The following is a 21,400-nucleotide window of genomic DNA, read 5'->3' as shown; positions in this document are numbered from 1 at the left end:
CATCCATGCATCCTACCCCTCTCTATCCATCTACCCATCCATCCATCCATCCCTCCATCCACCCAGCACAGATCTTGTGATTATCTTCCCTGAGCAAGGTACTGGGTACAGTGTGTAGTGTCTAACTTTCCGGGGCTTTTACAGGTCAAACTTTGAGACTTTCCACCTTATCTCTTTGGCTCTGTCCTAATTTCTTTCTCCCTCACTCTGTCCTCACGTCGAGCCCTGTCTGTCTCCAAATCTGCCAGTCTGTCTTTTCTGAGTCATTGGCTGTCCCTCTCTCTTATTCTTTTGTCCCTGTCTCTCCCTGGCCCTCCTGGAGTGTCACCCCGTTTCCTCCCCCTGCGCCTCTCTTTCCTCCTCCTCTCTGCCAGTGCTCTGGGTTTGCATGTCCCCCGCCTGTGCTGGGCTCCCAGCCTCCCCCATCACCACTCCCACTGCCCTCCGTCCCTTACGGTAAAGCCTCCCCTAGTCCCAGTCCCACCCCCACCTGCCTGCTCACAGTGCTTCGGTCTGGCGCTCTCTTTGATGAGATGCCAATGAGGTGATGTCTGGGTTTTGTTAAACGTCATCAGTAAATTATTAATCCTGTCTTGGGTGGAAATACTGTCCCCCCATTATCAGCAGAGGGCCTGTGATGGGGGGGGGGCGCTCCACGGACTGATGGGAACCTAGTCTTGACCAGCCCTCACATAGCCCTGAGAACTCCTGCTCCAGCAGTGCCTGAACCAGAGACCGTCCACCCTCTGCCCTCCACCCCCCACCCCTTTACTACCTCTGTCCTAAACACCTTGGGGACTCCCTAGTGCCTGCCAGCTATTGCCAGGCACCTCTTGGGCCTTGCATGGTCACTTTCCACTCCAAGTTTCAGATTTTCCATCACCCACGAGAAAGGCAGTAATAGACCCATTGTAAGGACAGGGATGAGTGCAGTGGGGTGACCCTGCTGAGAAGGGGGCTGTGGGTTGCAGCCTGCGCTCCCCTGTCCCTCCTTCTCGCCAGTTCTGGAGAGGATGGTGGAGGATGTTGAGATGGCCGCCAGTGGTCTTGTGCCCTGCTTGGTGCTGGGTTGTGGGTGGGGAATGGAAGGAGCCCCTCTCGCCAGTTCTGGAGAGGATGGTGGAGGATGTTGAGATGGGTCCCCATCACTGTTAGATTTGCTGTCCTTTCTGGACCCTGGTGAGGGAGCTCTTATCCTGGCTCCTGACTCGGCGGCCCCAAATCCTTGGACCACCCCAGATCAGATGACTTGACTTTCCTGACTGCGGCCATATGTTGGGCTTTTGCTCTGATCACGTTGTGTTCACAGAGCTCCCTGGGGAGCTGCGTTCTTGCCCCTGGGCTGGGATCTGCTGCTGTCCCTCTGGGAGGAGGGGGGCGGAGCTGGTCAGAGCATAACCTGTGGGGTCAGCCTGGGGACTTGTGTGGACTAGCCCTACTGCCCCTGAGGGACCTGTATGAACTTCTAGGCCAGAGGGTGGCCTGAGCCACCTCAGTGTCCTCAACCTTGGCACATGGACCATGCTGGTTAAGTGTTAGAGGGCTTCTTAAGTAAACATTGGAGACAGTCTACACTCTGGGAGGGTCCCACGCCTGGAGGGAGGGGCAGGGTCGGGACTGCTCTGGCGCTGTCACCTGCCCAGCTGTGGAACTGAGATGTGGGCAAGTGAGGTGGTCCCGGGAGCCTCAGTTTACCCATCTGCACGTGTGGGGGTAATAGTAGTACCACCTCCCAGGTCGCTGTGTAACTAATATAAATCCATGTCCGCTAGCTGCTTTGCCGGGCACAGGTGATGTGCGGGAACTTCCAGCATCACGTCGTGGTGCCCTGGGCTGCAGCCTGTGCGGGGAGATGGTGAGGAGCTGGGGGTGAACTAGGAAAAAGCAGGACCCCCCATTGCCCTGGCAGATTCCCTGCCCACTGGTCTCCCTCCTGTCCATTCCCCCAACCCTGCCCTCTCCCCAGGCCTGCTCTGACTGGGGAGCCCAGCAGGTAGGAGAGCTAACAAGGCTAATGGGTTCTAATTATAGCCTGTCTTGGATCGATGAAGCCTTGGGCTTGGAGGGGCAGGGCTGGTGTGCTAGGGCCTGGCCAGGCAGCTGTGGGGCAGCCAGGAGCTAGCAGGACACAGAGTTCTCTTCCCCCCCTACCCCTGGGCCTTCACCCTGGGTGAGCGGGATCCCACCATACCTCCGGTTGTGTGCCCTGGGGACAGGGCCCGGGCCAGGGCTTCGGAGGGGTGTTGGGCGCAGGAAAGGGTTGCTTAGGTGAGTCCCCAGGTTTGGTTTTAGCTCAGAGCTCCGGCAGGAGAGGGAGGCAGTCGGAGGGGGGCTGCAGGGAAGGCGGGCTGCGTGGGCATTGGAAGGTTGGGGGGGGCAGTGTCCCCGAAGTTCTGCCCTGGGTTGTCCTCTGGGCCACCAGACGCTGTGAAGGGAGAGGAAGAGTCCGTCTGAGATGGGGGTGGCAGGGTGGGGTCCCCATCCTCAGGTGACAGCCCTGGAATGTTCTTGGAGGAGGGGTTTAATTAGGCAGAGGGGCCTAGGCCTTGAGGTCTTCAGGCGTGGAGGGCAGGGCTGCCCTTGGGCCGAGGGTTTAGGCCTTATCCTCTGAGGCTTGTTTTGGGCGTGGATTAGGGCTAGAGTGGGCTGCCTCCTCCCCGGGCAGGGCTGGGTGCAGCCCCCCACACGTCACAGTCTTCCTTCTAGAACCTCCTGCAGCCACCTGTGCGTCTGCTCTGTTCTGCTGGTTAGCCAGTGACTGTGCGCTGGGCCGGCCTTCTCAGTCTGGGGACCACCCTGCGGAAGGGACAGGGGCATCGGGAGGTGGCCAGAGGCGGAGGGAGAGGCCCCCTCCCGATTGCATCAGCCTGAGTGCGTTACATAAGGTGCTGGGCAGCGCCTGGGCGCGGGGGGTGGCTCTGCCCAGGCGGTCTCAGTCTCCCTGCCGCGTGGGGAGCGGAGGCAGCCCCGGGAGTGAGCAGGCGTGGACAGGCATCTGAGTCTCAGCCTGGCTCCCAGCCAGCCCCGTCAGGGCCCCCCAGACTTCTCTGCTCCAAGATGATTCTGGGGGTCCCCATGCACGTTCTCAACTGGCCTGAAAAGTCTCTGCCCCTCCCACATTGTGGCTGGGGTACACAGGGTCCCTGTCCAGCCTCCGCCTGCCCTGATTCGAGCAAGGCCTGCCCACATGAACCCAGCGTAGGGCCCGCCCCTCACTGCCGGACCTGTGCCCTCTCGCCTGGGCCCAGGCCACAGCAGCTGTGCCTTGCACATGGCCCTGTCCTCAGCAGTGCCCTTCTCTGCTGCTCAGGACCGCCAAGCTGGCTGAGCGGGTCCCCCAGGATGGCTGGCACGCAGGCCCTGCTCAGGCCGCCGCCTCTGGAACAGCTCCCCGTCCTGCCTGGAGTCTGCTTCTCTCCAGGTCTGTGCCCAGCAGGATGGGGAAAGGGCTGGGATGGGGCCCCTGGGGCTGGCTGTCCCAGACAGGGAGGGGACCTGTGCCCTGGGTGGGGAGACAGCAGGGCCCTGGGCCACCCTGGAGGGGGGCCCCAGTGCAGAGGGTGGCCCAGATGCTGGTGCGGCCCCACCTTCCCCTGGTAGGGGTGAGTTGTGTGGGAGCCAGCCCTGTGGGGCCCTGGGTGTGGGAGGGGCGTCCACTGAGCCCCTAAGCACCCTCTGGCTGCACCCAGAGTGTGGCTGTGGGAGCCCGGAGACCCAGGGTGGGGGCGTCCCAGACAGGGGCGGAGGAGTGGCTGTGTGCAGGAAAGGGTCCAGGTGGGGGGGCTAGATGTGGGTGTGTCCTGGGTGTGCACACTTGTGTCCCAGCATCTCTGGAGTGTGGGTCTGACAGGGGAGCAGCCTCAGGAGTAGAAGTTTCCTGGGTTGATTCCCAGAGAGGCTCCCGGTGGCCCTGGGACTGCACCCGTCCTCAGGGCCTCCTGGGTGGCGGGCCTTATACTTGTGAGATGCCCCGTTGTGCCCCCCACAGCCTGGGTGGCTCTCTTCTTTGCCCCCCTGGGCGCTTGTGGAGCAGGGCGGGGACTGCTAGGACAAGCCGGCTTTGCCCCAGGCCTCTGGCGGCTCGCTGGCGGTTCTGCCGCAAGGGCGGGGCTCCCTGGGCCCTGGGGCACAGCTTGTTTTCCCTTCAGGGTGCTCACGGTTGTGGCGGCTTCTTGCCATGCTCACCCCCAGGAGGTCCCTCCCTGCCCTGCCCTGCCCTGCCCTCCATGGCCCATGTCTGGTCCCTGGATACTCGGGGCTCGCTGCCTGTCTGGGTATGACAGGGTGTGTGTGTGTGTGTGTGTGTGTGTGTGTGACTGTGGGTATGCTTGTGTTGGTGTGATGGGGGGTGCACCTGTGTGGGTGTGACATTGGGTGTGTATACCTCTGTGAAGGTGACTAAGGGGATGTATCTGTGTGGGTGTGACTGTGGGTGTATGTATACCTACACTGGTGTGATGGGGGTGAACCTGGGTGGGTGTGACTGGAGGTGTATATACCTGTGTGGGTGTGCCAGGGGCTGTACCTGTGTGGGTGTGACTGAGTGTGTGTGTGTATACCTGCATTGGTGTGACTGGAGGTGTATATACCTGTGTGGGTGTGACAGGGGGCTGTACCTGTGTGGGTGTGACTGAGTGTGTGTGTGTATACCTGCATTGGTGTGACTGGAGGTGTATATACCTGTGTGGGTGTGACAGGGGGCTGTACCTGTGTGGGTGTGACTGAGTGTGTGTGTGTATATCTGCATTGGTGTGCCAGGGGCTGTACCTGTGTGAGTGCATGGGGGAGAGAGGCAGCACGGTCCATGATTCCCCATTAAAGGGCCCTGGCACCCTCCTGGGTGGCCTCTCCCCCAAACCCCCAGGCACTGGCGGCTCAGCGCCCCGTGGTTCTGGGTGACGTGACCTGTGTGTTGTCGTGCATTCATGAGCTCCCTCTGGGCCACACTGCGGGGCTCCGGGGGGTGGAGGTGGCTTTGTGCTCCTGTGGTCTGCTTTCTCCTTGGGTATCCACACCCACCAGGTGTCCTAGGAGTCGCCCACTTTGTCTCAGCACCAGGCTGCCTGGGCACTGTCCTACAGGGGCTGGGGGGCGTGGTAGTCACAACATCCCATCTTTCTCGTGACGGGGGAGAGGCCCACTAGAGCTAGGCTTCCACTCACTCGGTCTGTGGGGCTGGGAGGGGCTGGGCAGGGTGACAGAACTGTCAGGCTATCAGCCCGGCAGCTACGGCTGCCAGCTATCAGGGTGCAGCTGGGGATGCCTGGTGGCTGTCACCTGGCAGGGTTGGAGACAGAGGAGCTGGCTGTCCCAGAAGGCCCTGCCCGGTGCTTTGTGTCTCTGGGGGTCCCCTGAGGGGAAGTGGCCGAGTAATACCCCCCTTCTGATCCCTCCAGAAGAAGAAGATGGTGGCCTTGGAGGCTTTGAGGACTTTTTCCCTGAGGAACCTGTGAGCCTTCCCAAGAAGAAGAAACCCAAGAAGCTTCCGGAGAACAGGTCCAAGGGGAAGCGGAAGAAGAAGGAGGTGCGTGAGGCTGGGGCTGGGCACGCTCAGGCCGGGTGGCTGCCGGGGGCCTGTAGAGCCAGCCTGGGCTCCCCACCCTCAGGGTGGCTGCCGGGATTTGAGTCTGGGTGAACTGTGTGTCAGGGGTCATTTGTCCTTTAGCCAGCGTGGCTGTCCTGGACCGTGATGACGGTCCCTAGCATTGGTCCCTAGCATACCCGTTGGCCAAAGGAACCACATTCCTGCCTGCACCGTGGGTCCCCTGCCTCCTGTCTGTCCCTTTCCTCTGGATGGCACACCTCTGTCCCTCTGGGAAGCTGCTTTCAATCTGTCAAGTTGGAATGCTGATGAAAATGAAATAAGGGGGAGGAAGAGTCACAGTCCCCGGTATGGGACGAGGTCCCCTCTGAGACGTGCGTTGATGTCTGTGGCCTCATTTCCAGAATGTTCCATATGGACTCCCTTCATCCTCAGGTCAGCCTCAGAGTCGGTGGGGTGGGGTGGTTGTCACCACTGGGCAGGTGGGAGAGCTGAGGCCGACCTGCCACTCACAGCCCTTCCCACTTGGACAAGTGGGGATGGTGACAAGACAGTGTGACAGCTCCTGTCTCACCAGGTGCCAGCTGTCCACCTCTTTGGGCATCCTCCTTGGTCCTCCAGGTGGCCCTGTGGGGAAGCGGTGGTGTAAACCCACGTTACAGATGAGGGAGTGTGGAGGCTCGGAGACAGACTTGCCCAGGGTCACACGGTGACCACAGATATTTGGCCCTAGGGGCGGTCAGCCCTGTCCAGCGCTGCCCCCCTGACCTGGCTCTCCGCCAGCCCACCTGCCCAGGGGTAGCCTACCTGGTCCAGCCTTGCAGGGGACAGGCCCAGAAGAGGCAGTGGGAGGTGCAGGGACCCTTGGTGGCTCTGGGACCGTGGCCTTCTGACTCAGAGGGAGGGTTGGAGGGGGCAGCACCTTCCAGGCTGAGGGTGCAGGTGTTCTGGGGCTGGTGTGAGGGACTCAAGGCCAAGCGGGCCTCTCACCTGTCCCCTGAGTGACATGGAGTCTCTGGAAGGCTTTGCACAGAGAGCTCTGAGAACAGAGGGCCATGCAGGTGGGCAGGCGAGAATCTGCCTCTGAAGCCCCTGCCTGCACCTGCCCGAACCTCGCTTCTGTCTGTAGTGCAGGGCGGGGGGGGGGGGTGTCGTCGTTTGTCCACCTCCTTTGCTTGTTTTGGGGGCAAATCAGATGTGGACTAACAGGGCACCTTCATGTGAGGGTGCTGCGGTGAGGGCTGGCGGCACGTGGGGGCGTCCATGGTGTCAGTGTGGAGGGCAAGGCCTACCCTAGCTTGTGTCCTGGTCCCCATCTGACCTCTGATGAACTCACCCTGGCCCTGCAGATCTGTCCTGTGGGCAGAGGCTGGCTGGCGGGGCCCGGGGATGCAGGGGCCAACTTCCTGGTCGAAGTTGTGTTCTGCCGCCACTACTGCCCTCATTGTGCCCGAGGCCCCGCGTGTGTTGGGGCGGCGGTGGAATCGGGGTCCAGGGTGCAGTAGTCCAGGGCAGGGCCTTCGGCACCCCTCTCTCCTCCTGAGTGTTTTCTCTCCGGCAGCTTCTTTTGTGGGACTGGGCAGAGGCTCGGTCTGGACAGGGCATGCTGTCTGGTCCTTGGTCTCAGGCCTTCAGGCTGGTCTCCCTAGTTCCCAAATGCGCATTAGGGACCACGGGGGGGGGCATGGGCCTGTGGGTACCCCGTTCTGCCTCTCCCAGCCCTGGGCCCTAAGCAGGCCCCAGGGTCAGCAGGCCCCTCCCCACGGTCCCGGCCGGGAAGGAGGTTAGAGGTGGGCAGCTTCTGGACATGGTAGGCTGGTGGCTGGGGTGGAGAGAGCTCGGCAGTGGGGATGTGGGGGCTGCTGGCCTCCAAGGTCAGGGAGGGCTGGTGCCCCCCCCCCATACCCAAGCCATGATCACTCAGGTCTCTCTTCTTCTGGAAGCACCTGAACACGTTTCTGTCTCTGTGCCTGGCTCTCTGGCTCGGGTTGGTCTGTCTTTCCGTCTGCCATCTTCGTTGTTCCTCTCCCTCAGTTGGGCCTCCGCCGCCACCATCTCTTGTATCTGATGTCTCCCTTGCCCTCTTCTCTCTTCATTTCCTCCCTCTCCTCTCTCCCCCCTCCCTCTCCCTCTCATCCTCTCTCCCTCCCCTCTTCCTCACAGTCTCTCTCTCCCCTGATTTCAGGTTGGAGGCAGGGTGGCCAGGAGGTTTCAGACAGGCCCCCAGGGCGATGCTTGTGACATTGCTGCCCCCTCCTCTGCATTCCTGAGAGTCTGGCTTGGCCAACTGGCTCATCTTAGAGGGTCTGGAGCATGCTGTGGCCAGAGGCTGGTGGCTGTGTGCCCACGCCCCTTCCGCCTACCCACAGACCTGGGTCTTCAGCAAGTGGGGAAGGGAATTGCAACCTTTGCACCCCTCCATGTCCAGCCAGGCAGCCCCAGGCCCGGCGGTGGGCAGGGGCAGCGGTGTTGTTTCTGTGTGTGTGTGTGTGTGACGCGCCCGCTTGTTGGGGGCCGGGAGGAGACAGGCCGCAGGTCTGGATTCTGATTTACATAGAATAACCGGACGAGGGCCAGAACCTGAGCATATGTAGATGAAGCTCCTTGTCAAACCCAGCGCAGGAGGGAGAAATGATTTCAACCTGTACTGCAGTGGTTACCATAGCAACCAATTATTCAGTGCTAAATTATAACTGTTTATAACAGTCGTGAATGGGGAGGGCTCATATTTGATGCCTTTTCCCTCTCAATCTTGAAGGACCCCAAATCGCCAATGACCCAACTCTTCTGAGCCCTTCCCTTTGAGTTTAAATGCCTAATTTTTTGAGACGTGGTGTGTGATGAGCGGAGAGGGAGAGGGGGGGAGATGGGAGGCCTGGATCCAGAAACATCTGCAGAGCTGGGGGAGGAGGAAGGGCAGGCGAGGACCTCTCTCTCAGGTCCCCCCCCCAGTCTACCATGGTGACATGCTCTGTCCTCTGTGGGCCTGGAGCTCAGGAGAGAGACCCCTCCCACCTGCTCCCCCACACAGCCTGGGTGTGGCGGTCAAGGCAGCTTTTGCCAATGAATTCTGTTGGGGACCTCAAGTCCACTAAGATTCTTCTACACCAAGTGCGTCCCCCAGAGTCATGCCCAAAGCTGCCACAGCCCCAAGGATCATGTCAAGGTCAAAACCCAACTGCTGTCCGGACGTGTGGAGCCCGTGGTATAGCTCGGGGCTTGGGAGGGGGTACGTCCCAGGGCATCCTTGTTCCGTGCCTGCCCCTCTGCCCCTGAACATGGCGTGGCCTGCAACCCCCTGTGTGGTTCTCCGTCCCTCCTTCCTTTATCGCCACTGGCTGAGGCTGGCTTCCCCTAGGTCCCACTGATGGGTGACTGCCCTTCCCCTCGCCCTTTCTCTTCAAGGAAAGATTTTGGGGAGAAAAAAGGAGGCTCAGGTCTACAAGTGTCCAAACATCTGGATGCAGATGTATGCTGTGGACACAGACATTGTACCAGTGCAAAAGCAATCTCTAAAGACTTGTCCTGCATCCCTACCCTCCACCAGCCCCCGGGTGTGGGCAGCAGGGCTTGGATGAGATCCTGGCACAGGTGGGGGTGGGCCTGGGAACTGTGAGCTTCATTAGGTTGAGGGATGAGGCCGGGCAGCACAGCGAGGACCACAGGCCTTTCCCCAGGGCGGGTGACAAAGGGGGAGCTGTCTCCCCTGCCTGCAAGTGAGGGAGCCTACCGAAGCTCCAGCTCGTTCCTCGAGGAGGTCTTTCCCTCTTGCTCTCCCAGGTCGTCCTGGAGTGACCGCTGGGCCCGAACACCTGGCAGGGGGCCTTCTGCCTGCCTGCTTCCCTCCCTCCCGCTCCTTCTGGGCTCTGCATTTGGAGCTCTGCTGGCCGCTCCTTGCCTCTTCTGCATGTGGGCTGTGACAGGTTCCCGCCCCCCCAGGTGTGCCCACAGCAGCCCCTCTATGGCATCATATGGCCGTCTGCACTGTGGCTGTGTTCTCCAGTGTCCCATCCTAGCGCATCTTTGGCTTCCAAGCAGAGTTGGGGGTTGTCATCCAGGTACTGGGGACGCTCTTGTTCTATTATTTATTTATGTATATTTTACTGAGAGGAGGGAAGGTAGAGAGACAGACTCCTGCGTACACCCTGACCAGGATCTACCCGGCAAGCCCCCTACAGGGTGATGCTCTGCCCATCTGGGGCGTTGCTCCATTGCTCAGCAACTGAGCCATTTTTTAGCACCTGAGGCAGAGGCCGTGGAGCCATCCTTAGCACCCGAGGCCAACTCGTTTGAACCAATTGAGCCATGGCTGTGGGAGAGGAAGAGAGAGTGAAAGAGGGAGAGAGGGGAAGGAGGGGTGGAGAAGCAGATGGTCGCTTCTCCTATGTGCCCTGACTGGGAATCAAACCCGGGACATCCACATGCTGGTTCTACCACTGAGCCAACCTGCCAGGGTGGGGATGCTCTCATTTCAAAATGTTTAAGGCCTTCTCTTACTTCATCTCCTTTGTGCCGTTTATCACCCTGTGGCATCCCCGTCCTGCAGATGAGGGAGCTGAGGTCAGGGTGCTAGCAGGGATCAGAGCTCTGAGGCATTCTCTGCTGTGCAGCCTCCCCAGGACCCACCTTGGGTTCTCCTCTCTCATCGCTGGTCTGGATGGTGGGGTCCATCCCAGGGCAGCTGAGAGCCTGCCCTGGGCCCGACCTCCTTATGTCCCGCAGCCTCTGTCCGTGGTGCTGAAGTCCATGGCACCCTTCCCACCTCCTGTCTTTCCCTTTGCTGTGGTGAGGGCTGGCATAGAATCTGTCTCTCAGGTCTCTCGAAGGGTGTGGTTCCTCCAAGCTGGCTGAACTCTGCACCCTGGGGGGAAGTGGGCATCCCTGCCTGACCCCCACCTCCCAGAAGAACAGAGGCCCAGCTGGCCGTTGTAGCTGTTAGTCCTGGGAGCAGGAGCCATCACCGGGCTGTTCTGCCCCAGGCAGGCTCTGGCAGCAGCCTGGACCTGCACTGCCCCTGGTGCTTGGCATGGCCAGTCAGTATTGGGGAAGCACCAGGACTCAGCAAAGGAGTAGAGGCTGGCCAATCAGCAGCCATCACACTGACTTTGTGCCTGAATGGGGACCAATGGTTTGGGAGTGAGTGGGGAGCCCCGATGTGGGAGCTAAGAGCTGGGAGCCCAGAGCTGGGAGCCCGGAGCTGGAAGCCTGGAGCTGGGAGCCTGGAGCTGGGAGCCCAGAGCTGAGCCCAGGAGCTGAGCCCAGGAGCTGAGTGTCCGGGAGAGTTTGGGGAGTATGGGAACCTGTGGGTGGGTCCTTTCCCAGGTGCATCTCAGGGAGCGCCTCCCTCCTGGGAGAAGACTCAACTCCTTACAGCGAGGTCACGAAGGCCAGGGACCAGCCTTTCAGATTCTCCAGAAGACCCCACTCTTCTCCGCACCCTCCTCCTTCTCCTTCTCCTCTGTCTCACCTGCTCCCTTTCCTTCTCCCTCCTCTGTCCCTTCCCTTCTTCCCTTTTCCTTCCCCTTTCCTCCCACGCCCCTCGCTCCCCACCGCCCCTTCTGCCTGTCTCCCTTTGCCATTCCTGAATTCATCTTGCGTGAATTCCCCGTGTTCTCCTCCATCTCTTCCCTGCCTCTTTTTGCTCACCTTGCAAACAGTAAACAACCAGGTGACCCTGCCGGTCACCAGAGCACCAGCGCCCAGCCTCTGTTCCTGCAGACCCAGCTAGGATGGGCTGGCAGAGGTTGCCAGCCTGCTCACATGTCTCTGGAAAGGCTGAGAGCACCCAGCTTTCTCTGAGGGGCAGTGCCTTCTTGTGGGGAGGCTCTGGCTGTAAATGCCCTTATCTCCATATAAATGGGCCATTTTGTGCCTGTATAGAAGGGGAACTAAATCAAGGAAGCCAAGCTTAAGAGCTGCCTAAATGACCACCTCTCCTATTGTGACACTGCGGTCAGGGTGTGGGTGTGAGTGTGGGGAAGGTGGGCTCATGCACAGCAGCTTCCGGAGAGCCCACAGGCAGGTAAAGCTGGGCTGCGGTGCTCTGCACTGGTCACAGCTCGCACTGGACATACACAGTTCCACGGGAGGCACATGGAGCCCAGAGGGAGACGCTCCGAGCTGCTCCTGAGCCAGAGGCTCCTGCCGCTCCTCTGGTGCACTCAGCTTTTTTGGAACCTGGTGCACTCTGCTTTTTTGGATCACATCCTCTGCTTTGAGCTCCTGGGTCCAAGCACCATCACACAAGACTCATTAAAATCCCAAAGTCCTCAGAAAGCCTGATTCTGATTGGAGCTTAGCCCAGGGCGGTCCCAGCAGGCGGGCCCTGAGCTGGCCCAGTAGGGAAGCCTGGCTTGGGCTTCCTCCACGGCGGTGGCCTGGCTGTCAGGATGAGACCCTTGACCATGCTGGCTCTAATGCCGAGCCCTGCGCTGCCAGATGCTGAATGATCTAGAAAGCACAGCTGACTGGCTGTGCCAGAGGCCATTCTCAGGGCAGGCCTGCTGCCCCGGGCTCCAGGTTTTCTTGGGCCCCTGTTGCCCACACCGTCCCCCTTTGTCTTGCAGGGGAGCCACGATGAGCTGTCGGAAAATGAAGAGGATCTGGAAGAGAAGTCGGAGAGTGAGGGCAGTGACTACTCCCCTAACAAAAAGAAGAAGAAAAAACTCAAGGACAAGAAGGAGAAGAAAGCCAAGCGAAAAAGGAAGGGTGACGATGAGGATGCCAATGACGATGGGTGCCTGAAGGTAACCCCTGAGGTTGAGCCAGGCTGGGGAGCCCTGGGCTCCTACAGGGCAAACCTCCTGGGATGGGCGGAGCCTCGTGCTGGGATGGGCACAGCCTCCTGCTGTCACTTGTCTGTCTTCTGCTCTAGTCTGCTGGGTGACAGGGGCAGAGCGTTGTTCCCCACGGGTGGCAAATGGTGTGGATCCCTCTGCAGGTGTGAGTGTGTATGTGTGAGCACACATGTGGAGGTTGGTTGCATTTTTGTGAGAAATACTGTAGCCACAAGTCTCAGTGAAATAACAACAGACAAGGTTTAGGAGCTTGGGGAGGAAGCGGTCCAGCTCTTGGATGTCTTATCTGTGGTCCTGCCCGATGGACTGTCAGGAACCTCTTACTTGGAGCCATCTGGGAAAATCAATCAGGAAGTGGAGTCTTTGCCAGCGAGAAGCAGCCAGGCAGCTCGGCTTAGAGTAGAGGGGAGTTTGTTCCTCAGCACAGGTCTGAAGTCCTGCCCATGTGAGCCTACAGGACTGAGCTGGCCTGGCCCTGCCAGGGAAGCTGTAGGAAGGGCCTGGGGCTCCCCTGGGCAAAGCATCTTCCCTGTGACTCGGGAGAGTGATGTGTATGAGCCACACCCCGGGGGCTCGCGGGAGGGGAGGGGGGGCCGAGGGTAAGGGCTCTGGGCTCAGGTCTTGGGCAGGGGGCAGAGGACTTCCAGTCACCCAGGACCAGCCAGGACCAGGCTCCCAGGCTCAGTTTGGGTGAGCCTGGATTTAGAGATAAGTGCTCTGTAAATACTAGTGTGGTGGCTGTTCGGTGGGGCAGAAATGGTGACTGTCAGCACCTGACGCTAGGCAGCCCTGGTGATGTCCCTGCACCTGGAGGGGACTTTGCTCAGTGGCAGGTGTGTTGTGAGCCGTCTGTGAGGGATTGTAGCTGAGGGGCTGACAACTTTGAGTGAGGAACCACAGAGTGATGCGGGTTATTCTGTGACAACATTGTCAGCACGCTCACAGGCTGCTCTGCATCCTGGTGGGAGCCAAGGCCTGTGTACCCCCCGAGAGGGGCTGTGTGGGGTGCCAGAGGGGATTCCACCTCCGAAGTGTCACAGAGAACAGGCGGCCGGGAAGCTCTGGGCACGTCGGAGAATGGACGTAGTGGCAGCTCAGGGCTTCTTTTCCACTCACGGCCCCATCCAGCAGGAGGGACAGGCCTATGTCCTACAGCAGGCCACACTGGAGCCCCAATGTGCTCTTGAGTGGCCCAGGTCTGCGCCCTGGGGGTGGCGTGTATGGATTGGCAGAATGGGTTAGTGGATGGGGCTGGGTCAGGGGTACTTGGAACAAGCCAGAAATCGGGCCCTGTTCCAAGCACCTGTGCTGCTCCTCCTGTAAGGCAGGTGCTGTTGTCCCAGTTTACAGATGGGGAAACAGAGGCATAGAGAGGTGAAGTAGCTCGTCCACCTCTCACTGTCAGCATGTGTCAGAGCCAAGATTAGAACCAGCATCTTCCTGGCTCCAGGGTCCAAGCTCGCCGCCAGCACCCCACCTCACCCCATCCTAGCCAACCCAGGGCCACCCTGTGATCTGTCACCTGAGGCTAGCTGTCTCATGAGCTCACTGTGTGCCCTTGGGAAGTCACACGCCTCTCTGGGCTTCAGTGCCCCCATCTAGAAAGTGAGGCAGTAACTGAAGGACCCTCCTGGGATTGTCCTGTGCCCCTGCTCTGGCCAGGGCATACCCTGCTGGCCCTGGAACCTAGCAATTGCCTGTTCGTTCTGGGGTCCCTGCATGATTGTGCCAGGGGACAACCTGGAGTGGCCTTATTTCTCCCCAGCATGCCTTAGGCTGCCCTTTAGCCTGCTGCCCTCCCCCAGGGCCATCTGCTCCTAAAACCCACCTTTAGGCTGCTGTTCTATCCCAGAGCCCAGACTCCCCGAATGTATTCCTCCCAGAGAGGGAACCCCACTATGCCTGCCCTGGGCACACACACGGCCTTCCCCACAGCCCTGTATTAACCCCCCCAGGCACCTTGCCTTGCCCCCCCATCAATGGACATCTGAGCTGGACCTCCATCAAGGGTTTGCAGGTGGGGTGTTTCAGGGTGCTTTTGGTGGTGGCTGAGAACGCTCTTGTTAAGTTGCACGTACGATCCCTGCCCTTCCCCCTGTTCCAAGGTCTCCTAGGTGGGGGCCCTGGGGCTGGGGGTGCTGATTAGAAGGACCCCGCCTCTGATTTCACCTCTGGCCCGTGTGTCTGTAGGAGCCCAAGTCGTCAGGGCAGCTCATGGCTGAGTGGGGCCTGGACGACGTGGACTATCTGTTCTCGGAGGCTGATTACCACACGCTGACCAACTACAAGGCCTTCAGCCAGTTCCTCAGGTGGGCTGGGGGCGGGCATCCGTGGGGGGGCGGAGGGACGGTGCCCAGCCCCTGGGGTGGGGTGTGGCTGTCAGGCACACTTTGGCAGACGGTCTGCTTCCCTTGCCCATTCTGCATCTGGGGTGGTGGTCCCGGTGGTCCTGGTCAGTCCCGGTCCTCACACCCTCACGCCCCTCTCAGCCAGGGGAGACAGCAGCACCCACTGCAGGCCCCTCTCTCTGGCTCCTCAGGTCCTGCACGTTCTAGAAACCCAGTTATTTAGAAAATTGCCATCCACATACATAGGGACTTGAGCAGTGGTGGGATTCGAGTAATTTAACAACCGGTTCTCTGCCCTAATGACCGTTTTAAGTATATAAAAAATGATATACCTAAAGGTAGTTTATTATTTCACACACTGAATACTTAAATAAGAACAATAAAAGAGGTATACAAAACTAGATTGTCATAAGAGTTTTAAAATATTAATAAAAATATTAAATAATACTTGACAAAAAACAAGAAAACTTAAGATATTCCCATACTGCTTCTTGATTGGCATCCTCACTTGCAATTCTTTTCACCTGTGGGCGAATGAACACGACTTCGGGCGCTTAGAACACGCTGTTGTGCTGGTGAACATTAAAAAAGAGTAAGGGATGTAAATGTGTGGTTTCCACATTGGGGGGCTTCCCAGGCACCTACCCTAGAGAGAACCCCAATGACAAGTGCCATTTTAACAGCTGGTTCACTGAGCTCAACAAAAAATTACGTATTGGTTCTGCCATACCACTGTCAGCCGGCTGAATCCCACCACTGGACTTGAGCATTTTGGGGTGGTCTGCAGTCCCAAACTTTGTCTTCTCCTGTCCCGTCCCTGGCCTTTCTGTCCCTCTTCCCCACCTGAAGCACGGATGGAGCTGTTGTTCCCAGTCCCAGGTGTGGGAGGAGGGGTGGGTCCTGCCAGGGTCACACGGGCAGTCTCACCCCTCCATGGCATTGCCCTCACCCTCTTGCCTCTCCCCACACACAGGCCACTTATTGCCAAGAAGAACCCGAAGATCCCCATGTCCAAAATGATGACTGTCCTGGGTGCCAAGTGGCGGGAGTTCAGTGCCAACAACCCCTTCAAGGGCAGCTCGGCCGCAGCGGCCGCGGCGGCAGTGGCTGCAGCTGTGGAGACGGTCACTATCGCCCCTCCGCTGGCGGTCAGCCCCCAGCAGGCACCCCCGCCTGTGCCCATCCGCAAGGCCAAGACCAAAGAGGGCAAGGGTAAGGCTGCAGGTGGGTGGGCACCTGGCCTGCTGTCAGGAGCCCTTCCTGACCCTGCTGCCTCGGCCAGCTGGGGTGGTCTCTGTCAAGGAGCCAGTGCCTTGGTTGACCTTGGCCCACCTGGCCTTTCTCGGCTGTATTGCAGCGTCATTGAAGCTGCTGTCCCGCCTCCCTTTAGAGCAGGGGTAGTCAACCTTTTTATACCTACCACCCACTTTTGTATCTCTGTTAGTAGTAAAATTTTCTAACCGCCCACCAGTTCCATAGTAATGGTAATTTATAAAGTAGGGAAGTAACTTTACTTTATAAAAATTTATAAAGCAGAGTAACAGCAAGTTAAAGCATATAATAATAATTATTTACCAAGTACTTTTTGTCAGATTTTCGCTAAGTTTGGCAGAATAAATCTTTATAAAACAACTTACTATAGTTAAAGCTATCTTTTTATTTATACTTTGGTTGCTCTGCTACTGCCCACCATGAAAGCTGGAACACCCACTAGTGGGCGGTAGGGACCAGGTTGACTACCACTGCTTTAGAGGCTGGGGGAGGAGCGGGAGATGGTGCTCAGAGCTTTGGGGGTTTTGCTCTGGCCCCCTCCAACTTGAGCATGGAGGAAGGGGGAGGGGAGGCCCAGGCTGCTGAGAGTCCAGATATCTTGAATTTGAGGCTGCACCATTCTTAGGGAGAAGGGGTCCAAGGTTAGCCTGTGACCCCTCTTGCGTGATCAGTGGGCTCTTAGGATAACAGAAAACAGACGTGCATGGGTGTGGTCAGGGCCAGCTTTCGGGGAGTCCTGGAGGGAGGTCCAGATACAGAGTTGGACTCTGTGGGGTGTCTAGGTGAGGATAACAGGGACAGCAGAGGCTCTCTGCGACCTCCCCTGGGTGGAGGATATGTGGCCCCATTGCAGGTAGGCACATGGATGTCCCCAGGGCTCTCAACGGGAGGGTCACCAGCAGATCAGCCTTTCTGGGTACCCTGATTGGACTCTGATGGGGGACTAAGGGGGCTCGGGGACTCTTTGTTTCAGCTCCGAGGAACTTGGCTCTCTGAGACGGTGTGCCCCTTTGCCAGGTCCCTGCAGGCCCTGGTGGGCAGAGTGACATGGGTGAGGGCTGGCCTGCTCCTGCTGGCCCCTTGCTGGCCTCTGTCCTGGGCCCACCCTGCGTTCTCATTGCCTCTCAGATTCCAGCCAATGAGCTGGATTCCCTGGGCTGCCTATTTAGAGCCTGAGAAATTGAAACAGACTTCCAGGTGGTGCTGAGGTTACAGCTGGGCCCCCACCCCGTCTCCCTGTGAGTGATAGGTCTGGAGAGGGCCCCGGGAAAAGGTCGCCTGCTGCTTGGCTCCATCTCCCCACTTCAGCCCAGGGGAAGGGGCTGCTGGGCGGCCATTACTCCCCAGGTGGCTAACTGTTCTGTGGCCAGCTCCATAACGACAGCCTCCACCCTGCTGGCCCCCAGTAGCCAGCATTTGGGGCAGGGGAGTGGGGGGACTGATAGAGGTGAGAGCATTCTTGAGGGGTGCCAGCGGTGCCCGGGGGTGGGGATAGCCCAGAGGCTGGCAACTTTCTGCACCAGGGCATCCCTCCAGGTTCTAGTGTGGCTTACAGGTGGGCAGGCCTCTGGTGGTCCCGCTGGCCATGGCTCCATTGGGAACAGCATTCTGGGGAGAGGGGACAGGACAGGGCTGCTCCCGAGATGGCTAGTGTTTCTGCTGTTCGTGGATGAGGGGCACCCCAGTGCCTGGGGCATAGCCTGGGTCCAGGTTTTTCTCTGGCACCCCCCCTTGACATGCTGTATAATTGTAAGCAAGGTATCAGTCTTCGCACCTGTAAGGGCCATGACAGGAACGGCCCTTTCCTTGTTGCGTTCTTGCGTGGGCTGCTTATTCCTCCGTGACTTTCCAGGGCCTGGAGTGAGGAAGAAGATCAAAGGTGCCAAGGATGCCAAGAAAAAAGGCAAGGGGAAGAAGGTGGCCGGGTTCAAGTTCCGCTTCGGAGGGATTGGCAACAAGAGGAAGAAAGGCTCCTCGGTGAGTGTGGACACACATGTGCAGGCATGTGTATGTGTGTGATTGTGTGGTCATGTGTATGTGTGAATACATGTGCGATCATATGTGCGGGCATGTGTATGTGTGAACATGTGTGTGATTCTATGCGTGGGACGTGCGTATGAATGCACATGTTATGTATGCAGACATGTCTGTGTGAACATGTGTGTGATTGCGTGCGCAGCATGTGTGAAACACATGTAACGGTACATGTGGGCATGTGTGTGATTGCATGCACGGTCATGTGTATGTGTGAATGCATGCATGATCATATATACAGGCATGTGTATGTGTGAACGTATGTGATTGTATGTGTGGGCATGTGTGTGAACATGTGTGTTATTGAATGCAGCATGTGTGTGAATGCACATGTAATTGTATGTGTGGGTGAATGCATGTGATTATGCAGTTAATGTATGTGTGAATGCATGTGTGATCATATGTGGGCATGTGCATGTGTATACACATGTGTGATTGCATGTGTAGGCATGTGTATGTATGAATGCATACGTGATTGTATGTGGGCGTGTGTGTAAACACATGAAATTGTGTGGGCATGTGTGTATGAATGCACATATGAGTGTATGTGCGGGCATGTGTATGTGTGGATGTGTATGTGATTGTATGTGCAGGCATGTGTATGTGTGAATGCACATGTAATAGTATGTGTGGGCATGTATGTGTGAATGTATGTATGTGTGGGCATGTGTATGTGTGAACACATGTGATTGCATGTGGGCCATTGTAAATGTGTGAATGTGTATGTGATTGTATGTGCGGGCATGTGTATGTGTGAATGTGTGTAATTGTATGTGTGGGCATATGTATGGGTGAGTGTGTGTGTTTATGAGCATTTGAGTGTGAGCATGTGTGTGGGTGTGTGTGAAAGAGGGTGGACTGGAAGGTGTCTGTGGGTGTGAGGCAGTGAGTCCACGTGTCCCTGGCATGTTAGTGGGGTATGTGAGGAGCCGAGGTGCACTCCGCACGTGTGTGCAGAGTTTGGGGGGACTGGAAAGCAGGGCTGTCATTCCATCCCCTGAAGTGGACTGGGCACGGATACTCCCTCTCTCCAACTCCTATCTCATGCTCCCTGCAGGCCTGCTGGGCCTGGGTTTCCCAGCCTGACTGCTGAGGGCTTTGGACCGGATCCCTGCCAGGGCCTCTGCAGCTTGGACTGTGGGCGTGGAGTCTGCCCTGCTGAGCTGGGGACTCAGTCCCGGCTCTTGCCGCCCCAGCTGCCACCTCATCTTGGCAGCATGTGGGAGGGTCCCCTGGCCCTTAAGGGTCCTGATGGGGCCTGGAAGCCCAGGTCTGCTGGGAGGCCAGACCCCTGGGAGAAAGGTGGCCTGGAGGCGGGGTCCAGCTGGGCTCTTTTGCCCTTGCAGGGCCAGCGTTGGCACCAGGTCAGGTTGACCCTAAGGGAACCTGTCCCAGGAGCACTTTGTATTACTTCTCTGTAGGGAGTGCCATGCCCTGGTTCCTCCCTTCTCCCTAGAGGGGACATTCATACCCCCTACCCACACTGGGCACTTGTTCCTCTCACCTTTTCCCCACCCTGTAGAGGGGCAGAAATGGAAGACCTTTCTCTGTCCCTTGGTAGAGGCAAGTGACACATGCCAAGTTTAGTTGCCCTGGAGGAGAATGTGAGAGCAGGTGTGGCCCATCCCAGAGCTGAGGGAGAAGCTCCTCTCAGCAAATACTTTTTTCAAAAAAATTTATTGATTGATTTTTAGTGAAAGAGGAAGGGAGAGAGGGAGAGACAGACAGAGACAGGAACATCAATCTGTTCCTGCATGTGCCCTCACCAGGGATCCAACCAGCAACCTCTGAGCTTGAGGATGAGGCTCCAACCAACCGAGCCATCTGGCCAGGGCTGCAAATACTTTAAAGCATATATTAACGTGCTCACCTCTGTGCTTAGCCATGGTTGGCCCTGCTCCAGACACTCACAGTCTGCAGGGGGTTTGAGTGTGCACACTGGCAGAGAGCCGGTGACAGGCAGATGGGACAGGCCAGATCTGGCACACAGGCTGTGCAACAGGTTCAGTTAAGGAAAGATCTGGGAAGCCTCCTTGGGGGAGGTGCCCTTAGTGGTTCTCTTTTAGGGATGAGTACAAAGAGTTTGGCAGGGTGGAGGGCACACCCTGGGAAGAGGTATTACATTGGAAAAGGTGGGGACTCTCTTAGGGCTGGAGAGAAGGGCTCAGGGGGATGTTAGGATTAGGCTTGCCCGTGGGGGTTTTAGCTGGATGCAGACTAGATGAACCACAGAGAGAGCCCTGTGCCTCTAGAACCTCCACAGTGCCCTGCCCCACCTTCCTCTGCCCAGGCCAGTGAAGCCCTCTGGGATGAGCCCCCAGAGCAGGCTCTAGGCTCTAGGCTCACAGGGCCCTCCCTTGTCCCGGCAGAGCGAGGAGGATGAGCGGGAGGAGTCGGACTTCGACAGCGCCAGCATCCACAGCTCCTCCATGCGCTCTGAGTGTTCTGCAGCCCTAGGGAAGAAGAGCAAGAGGAGGCGCAAGAAGAAGAGGAGTAAGATTTTCCGTCTGCAGCATTCCCATGACTGCCATGTGGATGTGGAGGGTGCACAGGGCCCTTGGGAAGCAGGGCAGGTGTCCCCATGCCTCAGCCTCTTCTGGCCTCAGCTAGGCAATTCCCCTGTGCTTCCTCAACCACCCTGGTGTCTGTGGGTAGGAGAGGGGGTTCCTGGTGTCTATGGTTAGGAGAGGGGGTTCCTGTCCCAGTGAGGCTAAATTCAGGACCTATGTTGTGAGTCACCCCAGGGCATTTGCACTGGCAGAAAGAGGGGGCACTGGGGAAGGAAGTGCTTCTTAACCTCATCCATCACCCACCCATTCAGTCATCCACTCCCTTACCCATTTATTCCCTCTCATCCTCATACCCTACCTATCCCATCTCTCTTATCCCTCTTTCCCTCTCTCCCTTCCTTTTACCCATCTATTCATTTTTATATCTATTTCTTTCCTTTCTTCCTTCCTTCTTCCCTTTTCTCCCTCCCACCCTTCCTTCTTTCCTTTTATCCATCTTCTATCCATCTTCTTACTCCTTTACTTCCTCAACCATTATCCCCAACATTCAGTCACCCTGTCTCTCCATCCTCCATCCACTCATCCAACATTTATAAGCACCTACTATGTGCCACTGTGGCCTAGGGTGGAGACTGGGTGGGCGTTGGGAATGGGGATGAAGCATGCACGGCTGCCTCTGCCCCCCTCCCAGTTGATGATGGAGACGGCTATGAGACAGATCACCAGGACTACTGTGAGGTGTGCCAGCAGGGCGGGGAGATCATCCTGTGCGACACCTGTCCGCGGGCCTACCACCTGGTCTGCCTCGACCCAGAGCTGGAGAAGGCTCCCGAGGGCAAGTGGAGCTGTCCCCACTGCGTAAGCCCTTGGCAGAAACCCTGGGCAGGATGTGGCCTG

The 21,400-nt window shown here is 58.0% G+C and overlaps 1 protein-coding gene across 4 annotated transcripts in view; it reads left to right on the top strand.

The window, feature by feature from the left end:
* CHD5 (chromodomain helicase DNA binding protein 5) overlaps positions 1-21,400 on the top strand; it is a 61,218-nt gene that overhangs the window by 4,773 nt on the left and 35,045 nt on the right. For 3 of the 4 annotated variants that reach the window (XM_066374894.1, XM_066374893.1, XM_066374895.1), the window contains exons 2-9: positions 3,311-3,421; positions 5,397-5,524; positions 12,109-12,288; positions 14,530-14,648; positions 15,661-15,899; positions 17,812-17,936; positions 20,363-20,486; positions 21,195-21,361. In XM_066374894.1, coding sequence (XP_066230991.1) covers positions 3,311-3,421; positions 5,397-5,524; positions 12,109-12,288; positions 14,530-14,648; positions 15,661-15,899; positions 17,812-17,936; positions 20,363-20,486; positions 21,195-21,361 — 1,193 coding nt within the window. The remainder of the gene's footprint in view (positions 1-3,310; positions 3,422-5,396; positions 5,525-12,108; positions 12,289-14,529; positions 14,649-15,660; positions 15,900-17,811; positions 17,937-20,362; positions 20,487-21,194; positions 21,362-21,400) is intronic. The other variant, XM_066374896.1, reaches the window with a different exon arrangement.

This window comes from Saccopteryx leptura, chromosome 3 (genome assembly GCF_036850995.1).
Source record: "Saccopteryx leptura isolate mSacLep1 chromosome 3, mSacLep1_pri_phased_curated, whole genome shotgun sequence".
In the NCBI taxonomy this organism is placed as follows: Eukaryota; Metazoa; Chordata; class Mammalia; order Chiroptera; family Emballonuridae; genus Saccopteryx; species Saccopteryx leptura.
Note: the sequence above shows the minus strand (reverse complement) of the source record. Positions and strands in the feature narration are given on the sequence as shown.